We start from the raw sequence: 8,847 nt of genomic DNA, 5'->3' as shown, positions 1-8,847 counted from the left end.
TGGATGTCATTAGTGTATATTCCAATTTTTTTGTTGAAGCATTTCATCATAAACATATTGAGCAATGCAAGTGCCTACAAATGTTCATATTCTTTAGAATGGTGAGGTGCATATTTATTTTGATATAGAAGTTAGCTGTATAGATAAATTGTTTCAATGCTAGGGCTAATGAAAGATAACTTGTTAAATTATGTGTGTTTATTAGTTAATAACATTGTTTCAGTTTGGCACCCTTGGTTCACTTTATGTTCCTAGGTTCTTTGATGACAAAGTCATCTGCTTGATAGGTATATTACAATGACTTCATCATCTATGTCCCATACATGAGGCTGTAGTATATGTACAATTTTTTGTCCTTGGGTGTGGAAGGAGTGAAAGGGAAACTTTGATTGTCCATTTAATCAATTTGTGCAGCTCATGTCATGTTATCAGATTAGATGAATCTGACAACTAAATACCACTCTCTTCCCAAACAATCACACCTAACTCCATATAACATAGATGGGGTCAGTGTTCCTAGAAAATGTTGATACCCTAGCAAATTACATTTTGGAACGCACGTTTCGAAACATGGTATACTTCTATTCCAAAATAGTAAATTTAGCTATCCAAAGCAATCTCAAAAGTTTTTTTCCAATATATTTCTTTAAGGTTTCCTTCGGAGTTAAAAAAAAAAAAATCAAGTATAATGAACTAAATTCTACAGTGAGTGAATTTTTGACATGACAAATTGTCAAAAATAGATCATAGTATTCATAGAAATGTGTTGCTAAATGATTACTTTGGAAGAAAAAACTTGCATTTTGTTGGCTATTTAATTACTGTAGAGTAGAGGTACCTTAAATTCTTATAGTGTGAATTATACAAATCTATCCCTATCATACCACAATTTAGACACATGTTGCATACTGTGTTCCCTTTCCCATTCCCATTCCTGTTCCACATACCGGAATGATCCACATTCTTGGTAACATAAGATGGGGTTAAATTAGTTAGGTTTGTTGTTAAAGGCAATATGCATCAGCCTTTGTTGTCCTACGCCCTATCTGTCACGACCCAAACCCGCCCCTATAGGTTTAGGCTGTAACTGACCAATAATCCCGGATTACCCAGCCTCAAAGACAGAATTAACAAAAATATTTAATTAATAACGAGGCCAGACATCTTAAGACATCTCATTAAGGTTTGGTTTGGTTTGATTTGGTTAGCTATGCATATATGGCATATCAAGACATCTCATTCAGTTAATAACTCACATCCATTCATATATAGAAGATAGTACTCAGCCAAGACCATTCACAAGATCATTATCATACAAATTCGAAAGCTTATATACAAACACACAGTCAACATGACCAACAAAACAAAAAGGACAAAAGCCTCTTGCGTGAGGCATCCTTGGCTGACTCCTCAAAACTTGGTATCCTTTCACAAGTTCACTAGGGCTATGGTTCCATATCTCGCTGCTCCTCTACATGCTCCTCTACATACATATATATATATACGGAGTGAGCTAACACTTAGTGAATAACGTCAGAGTAAAGAGGTTATATAAATGAGTTCTTTATATGACAGTAAATCACAAGATAACCTCATTACATAGCAGAATGACCTCAGGTCCATTACAAAGCTGAACGACCTTGGGTCCACAGCAGAACGACCTCGGGTTCATAGTAGAACGACCTTGGGTCCAATACAACTTTATAAAACGGCCTCAAGCCCAACACATAAACGGCCTCAAGCCCAACACATAGCAAAATGACCTTAGGTCCAATAAATATTTATAGTACAGATAACATACCGAGCAGACAGATAGAAGGCTCGTTCATACTTTCAAATCGTAAGTGCAGAAAACTTACCACATTGGTATAGTCAAAAAATAGAATAGGATAAAATATCTTTACTAAGATATTACTCACCTCGAGTAGGTTAATGTTCTTCCACAATGTTCAAACCTACACATTTCATATATACACACATAGGAACACATTGTTCGAACCAATAATTCATCTTCTCTTTCTAATTCAATCATTCATACTGGTTCTCACTTATTAGTTCCTTATTGAGTCACAAATCATGCCTAGAAATGTTCCAGAGAAGATGAGAACGAAGATATGAACACAAAAGAACCTGTTAAAATATGCTGAAATAATGGTCTTTGCTCGAGCCAACTATTGGTCGCTCGAGCAGTCACAGAGGTTTACAAAAATATTGAATGGGTCTGATTTGCGCTCGAGCTAACATTTGGTCGCTCGAGCGGTCCAACAATATGCAGAGGGTTTGCTCGAGCGCACACTTGGTTGCTTAAGCCATCTGTAAAGACTGTAAAAGTATTGGGAGTTCGTCAAGTTTGCTCGAGTGCACACTTGGCCGCTCGAGCGGTCTGCAGATTTTCTGGGTTTTCCAGAATAGAGTTTGAGCTCCAAAAATGCAATTTCAAGGCCTTAGGTCACGTATGGCTTGTTCAAAAACACGAAGTTACTTTGGAAAACATGTATACACGACCCCTCAAAAATCATTTGCTCAAAATTACTTTAAATCCACCAAAATTGAACCCAAAAACTCATGCATGTAAGTTTTTTCCAAGTTCTTTTCTCATAACTCACGAGTTTAACAAACTTGAGCTCAAAAGCTCCATGCATGTACAAAATCTTTTTCCAAAACATGAATTTGAGAGTTAACACATGATGGATGAAACATGCAAGTACAATATAACTCATAATTTCAACATGGATGCTAGAATTCAAACTCAACATGACAAAACTCAACCTATACTTGCATGCATGTAAAGCTTCTTCATCTCTTGACTTTAATTAACAAAAGATTACATATAATCCATGAACATAACTCTAAAACATATTATCTTCAAGAATTGAGAGGTAAACGCTTACCTAGAGCCTTCAAACACACAAATTCTAGCACAATGTTGACCAATTCAAGCTATATCTTCAAATTCTCCTTCAATTTCTACACTTTCTCTCTCTAGATGAGAGCTCACTCTCTCTCTAAAAGTGAAGTCTTAGATTTTTGCACTCAAGAATGAAGATAATTGAGCTCAAATGAGCTTAAGGCTCATATTTATAGTTGGAGTGGCTTAATGCAATAATTAGAACATTACATCAATTAACCACAACTTAATTAATCAATCTGAATTAATTTTTAATCAAACTTGTCATAAGGTTCTAAAAATTCCAATTAGTCTATTCATGTACTCAATTTTGGTTTCTGACGCCATTGAGGCCTTCAATTTCAGATTCAGAGCAGAAATCACAACAGATAATTTTCAAATCAGATAGATATACTCAAATTAATCACATGGTATATATCATAATTAATAATTAATACATACTTGAATAAATATAATCATGATATGGATGTTGGGGTCGTTACACTATCATTCAAGGCTATTTTGGCTTCAATTTGAGAACTGCAATGAATGCCTTTTACAACTAACAGCACAAGACCCCACATTTTTTCCTGGTGAGTTTGATTAATCATAGCGTTCTTTCAAGAATTTCGTTTGATTCTTATCAATCTCACTCTTATTTGGTAATTTGGTTTAATTGCAATGCAACGGGTTAAGTTGAATAGCCATGAGAGTGTTATTAGCTCTTTTAGATTCTGCTGTTCAAAATCCTCATTTTTCTCTTATTTGATTCATCATTCATCATTTTTATATTTGAAGCCATATTTCAGTGTTCTCCTTTCCATGGTAATCATCCATGGTAATCAGAAATTTCTCATTGTCAATGTAATCGTGGTAACTTTTTCCACCAATACGTTTCTATGCCCGAATTATTTAGTTTTTATGATGGTGATTTGTTCTGGTGGTTCCTTGGCTTTTTGTAGGTATTCCTGGTTTGCCACTGTAGTCAGATACATCCTTAAAAATTTGTTGTTTTCCTGATGTGCTGTTCCCCTGTGCCAGCTAGCCAGTAGCTATTTCCGATCTTTACCCTATTAACTGACATCCTGAGCTGTTGAATTCATGCAGAAGAATCTTTCACCATTACAACAGGTGTCCATCCTATCGACGGAAATTTCTAGAAAGTAAAGCCGTTATCACTTACATCATGATATATATTTGTAGTTCTGGTTAATAAAAACTTGTGAGCTCAATCTCTCCCTTCGAGTTCTCTTACCAATTTTTCACTTGTCAATTAGACCTTTTCGAACAGATCCATACCAGAGGATGAGCACTAACGGGACAAGCAGTAGCTCCTCATGGACTAGAGAGCAGGATAAGGCATTTGAGAATGCCCTCGCAATCTTTTCTGAGGAATCCAGTGATCGATGGGAGAAAGTTGCAGCAATGGTCCCCGGGAAAACAGTTGAGGAGATCAAACACCATTATGAGATTTTAGTCGAAGACATCAATGCAATTGAGTCGGATCTTGTCCCTTTGCCTCACTATAAGGATTCTGCGAGTCGTGCAGGTGATTTTGGTGTTGGTGAAGAGGGGAGCCAATTTGGGCAAATGCAAAGTGATTCTCGCCATGGAGGGAAGTCATCAAGATCAGATCAGGAACGGCGAAGGGGAATAGCTTGGACAGAAGAGGAACATAGGTAAGGTTCTATTCATATGTTGTGCTAATTTTCTAGAATATATTCTTAAAGAGCTTTTTGTCAAGCTATGTTGGCTTTTGGTAACTCAAATACCTTCTGATTTTTTAGTCCCCATAGTTTTGTTGAGTTTCGATGAAATGATTTTTCTCTTCCTATTGAAGTTCTTGCACGCGAACCACTGAATTTTGAATGATTTTCCTTGTTTAAAACCTCTTGTTTTTGATTGTTAAATAAGTTGACATCATAAAAATCGAAGGTCAAGGAATCATTTTCTAGCATATAATTGAAATCTTTGCATGCTGTATGTATATGACAAATTGGGTGTTACAATTTGACTTTAACTGATTACTGCTCTGATTTAATTGCATATCCTGACTTCATCATATGTTAGCTAATGTGACAGCAATTAAAGAAGGTTGCTAAAATTAGAGAACCAAGTAAAGTACTTGCCTACTTGGCTTCAGTGTAATAGAATAAGTGCTGGTTTCAAAAGGCTCAGATATTACTTCTCACTACTTTTTGAAGGGCTTATTTTGTTACTAATTTAACCACCCTTTTTTTGCCATTTTTGGTTCAAGGAGGGAATTGCTGACAAAAAAAAATTAATTTTTACTACTACTGATGATGTAATTGACATACGTGGTGACAGTGAGTTACATTTCTCCACCTCATAACATAAACATTGATGTGGCTTTAAAATAAATATTTTTGGTTGCTTTAGGATTGAAAGATCGTTAAAAGTTTTGGGCAAGTATTAAAACCTTTAAATCTATGTTCCTTTTCCCAACCATCCCTATATATTATACAGCATAACCAAACCTGAAGACTTTATAGATGAGCTGAAAATATGAAAGTCCTTGCTTTTAATTGGTATCGAAGGCAGAGGATCACACTAACAGATCTTTTCTAAAAAAATTCCTTCCAGTCAATTGTTTAATAGTATCGCCCTTCCATTATAGTGGTGGCAAACATATCTAAAGTCTATAGTTTGATTTTTGTTTGTTTGTTTTGTGTCAAGGTAACTAAAGCAATAAGAAGTCTTGCGTTTAGTTAAATTAAATGATGAAGTGAGTTTAATTGAAGCTTTTATGACTTTGCTTATATAGAAGTTAAGTTACTGCATCTGTCCTAAGGAAGGAGGCTAATGGGACTAAAACAGTGCATATAATGTTTCTCTTCTTTAGTTTTAGAACAACTCAACTCAACTCAAACAGCCTAGTATATACTACTTAAGTTAACAACACAACTTCTTCTGCTATTCCCAAGTCTCTGTACACCAGCACGGTCTCTTTCTCAATAAGACTGGCATGAGGCATTAACATCCGCAGGGGCGACAAACCGAGCAAAATCTTTGTCCTTAGCCACCAAATCACAAAACCCCAAAGTGTCGCTTTGCATTGCTAAAGACTTCACCATACCTAAGCCCTACCTCTTTGACTTAGGTATTGGAGAAATAGTGTGCTATAACCACCATGGAGATGAAACTTGTGTGGTATGATCACCACAGCATCTAAGATAAAGTTTACCACTTGAGTCACGTGGTTTAATTGCTGCAGTACCTCATGCCTGCGCAGCATGAATGCCCTGTTTTTGGGGTTAGGGCACATCTTCTCAAGTATGCTACCCAAGCACAGTTCAGTTGCCATTCTGATGTGTAAAGTACACATCATCATCCGTGTGCAAACCACTTGAAAACGTCAGAGAAATATCCACACTTCTGAAGGTAAATCATCTGATGGTCACTACAATCCTTTGAGTTCTGCTAAGCTTGTGTATGGCCATTAGTACTCAGTTTTTTTATTTTTATTTTGTGGGTGTGTGTGTGTGGCAATAAACTGTTATACTTTAGTAGGGTCTTGCATCCCAGTTCACTAGCTAGAAGAATCTGATAATGACCTTTTCCTTTTGAATTTTCTCCCAGTATTTCCATATATTCTTTTGGTAGAGTTTTGGGTGATATATACATTCTTATAGATAAATCAATTGTGCTATTGCAATACTGATGTTCCTATTATTGTTACTATATTTGCAAGTCCCTACAGATGTTCTTATGGAATCTTTATTAATTACCAGTATGAAAAATGTGAAATTTATCAGATGACGCGAATTCTAAAATAAAAAACAGTTGATCCACATGATAGCTGGGACAACATCTCTATTTATATTGGTAGAGTTCTCACATTATTCACTTGGGTTTTGGGATTCTTGCAATTGTTAGGTAGTCTATGTTACAAATTACAATGCATAATACATCACAGATAAAACTACAGTTGACTTGAAATTAGATGGTTTACTACCAGTTTTATGTTCTTTCTGTGCGAGATAGGTTATTTCTTCTCGGCTTGGAGAAGTATGGAAAAGGTGATTGGAAGGGCATATCCCGGAATTTTGTGGTATCTAGAACACCTACGCAAGTGGCGAGCCATGCACAGAAATATTTCATTCGCCAAAGTTCTGCAAACAGAGAAAGGAGGCGGACAAGCATTCATGACATAACCAGTGTCTGTGGAGGAGACACATCATCAACTCCACAAGGGCAAATCACAGGGCAAGTGGATGGAGTGGCTACTATGGCGAAACCAACACTTAGCGATCCTCATCTTATTTCAGCTGTTGGCGTTCCAGTGGATCACCCTTCCTTGGCAGAGATGTTGTCTGATGTCAGAGCACCAACCCCAGGATCACTCGTTTCTGGGACCTCAAAGGACATGCCTCCAATGACTTATCTGCAACCTCATTCATCAGATCAGAAGTGAGAGCTTGTTTGATTTCATCTTAAGCAGGTTTATCTTAGTATCAGTGGTGTGTTTGTCTTTAGTTATTTTGTCTGGTCTAAGTACTCGAAAAAGGAGTTGTATGAGAGTAGCGTAAAGCAGGTAGAGTCGTTCATTTTCTAAATCCCTTTTAAATGGCTGTTGAGCTTTGTTCATGTTTTGCTGAGATTGTGTCATAATTTGCAAGTCTCTTATTTTCTCCAGTTTCGAAAGTTGCATTTAAGAGTATATATGATCATGAGAGCATGTTTTCTGTGGTTGGTTTGTTCAAGAATGCATGATGTGTGATAACAGGTTTTGGTTGGGCAAGTGATTCTGTGTGTTCAAATATAAGCATGTTTGAGCATCATTGGTAAGTTGATTCTCTCTGTTTAGATATAAGCATGCTTTAAATTTATTTATTTATTTATATGTTGTTGTTGTTGTTGTTCTTATTATTTTGGTGAGAAAGAACTTTGCTTTCTGGATTTTGGTAGGCTCTTCTTTCCTTGGTCTCACATTCTTTGAACTTTTAGCTAGGCTCTTATAAAAAACTGTTTCAATTGCTGGATATTATTAGTATACATGTTTTTCATTAAGCTTGTTTAGTTTAGATTAGCAATATATATATATATATATATATAATAGAAATAAGGGTTTTGCTGATCCCAACATGTGATGACCAAGTTGTTGACTATTTAACCGAATAGAGAAAACGTTACGAAAATAGTGAGTATTTTTTTTATTTATACACTTTTTCACTAAATTAATTATTGAAATTTTTTTAGAAACAGAATTAGAATAAAATACTTTTAATTAATGCCATTCAAAAAGTGATTTAAAGAGGTTAATGCTATATGAGTAGAATTTTTGGATATAAATTTTATATAAAATGATTTTATAATCAATCATTATTATTGTAATTGTGGTTTATAATTATGCAAATATTATTTCTACATTATTATAAATGAGTTCCATGTTTCCCATTTGAATATGTTGTCCCGATCAAATACGCTCTTCTCTTTCATCCCTTGAGACAACCAATATGCAATTCCATCCATTGCCCTAATTTCTACAGGCATTGAAAAGATTTTTCTTCAATTTGGCTAATTATTTTAGCTAAATTTATGGATTAGTTAACTTCTTGGGGATGCTCTATAACTAAAATCAATGATAACTGTTTGGTAAACTTGAAAACCTTAATGCTAAAAAATAAAATAAAATCATATATCGCTGAATAAACTATTATAAATTTTTTTAATCTCTTTTTTGGATATAGTGAGCATTATGTATATATTATGTTTATCATCTAAATTGATATTAATTATATTACAATCACATCATTTGAGCCCTGGCCTATAGACCATAGTTTGGTAATCAAATTATCTTATCACAGTCCCTCCAAAATTTAAATAATTTTATACAGTTTCTGAATACATTTGCCACTAATTGAACTTACGAATTTTCCTTGGTCTTTTCAAGCTTCAATAATTGACAATTGAAAGCACAAAAACTTGAAATATAAAGG

The 8,847-nt window shown here is 35.1% G+C and overlaps 1 protein-coding gene across 28 annotated transcripts in view; it reads left to right on the top strand.

Moving 5' to 3' along the window:
- The window catches only part of LOC114299719 (transcription factor SRM1), a 31,603-nt gene extending 24,006 nt beyond the window's left edge, over window positions 1–7,597 (top strand). For 11 of the 28 annotated variants that reach the window (XM_028244521.2, XM_028244524.2, XM_028244522.2 and 8 more), the window contains 3 exons: window positions 3,995–4,050; window positions 4,165–4,566; window positions 6,893–7,597. In XM_028244521.2, the coding sequence (XP_028100322.2) occupies window positions 3,995–4,050; window positions 4,165–4,566; window positions 6,893–7,322 (888 nt within the window). In that variant the 3' untranslated portion in view covers window positions 7,323–7,597. Of the gene's footprint in view, window positions 1–3,849; window positions 4,051–4,164; window positions 4,567–6,892 lie in introns of those variants that run through there. The other 17 variants (XM_082890822.1, XM_082890846.1, XM_082890836.1 and 14 more) reach the window with 6 other exon arrangements.
- Window positions 7,598–8,847: the final 1,250 nt, after the last annotated feature.

Source organism: Camellia sinensis, chromosome 1 (genome assembly GCF_055761805.1).
Source record: "Camellia sinensis isolate YWXY chromosome 1, ASM5576180v1, whole genome shotgun sequence".
NCBI lineage: Eukaryota > Viridiplantae > Streptophyta > Magnoliopsida > Ericales > Theaceae > Camellia > Camellia sinensis.
The sequence above is the reverse complement of the archived record's forward strand: the minus strand, read 5'-3'. Positions and strand labels throughout refer to the sequence as shown.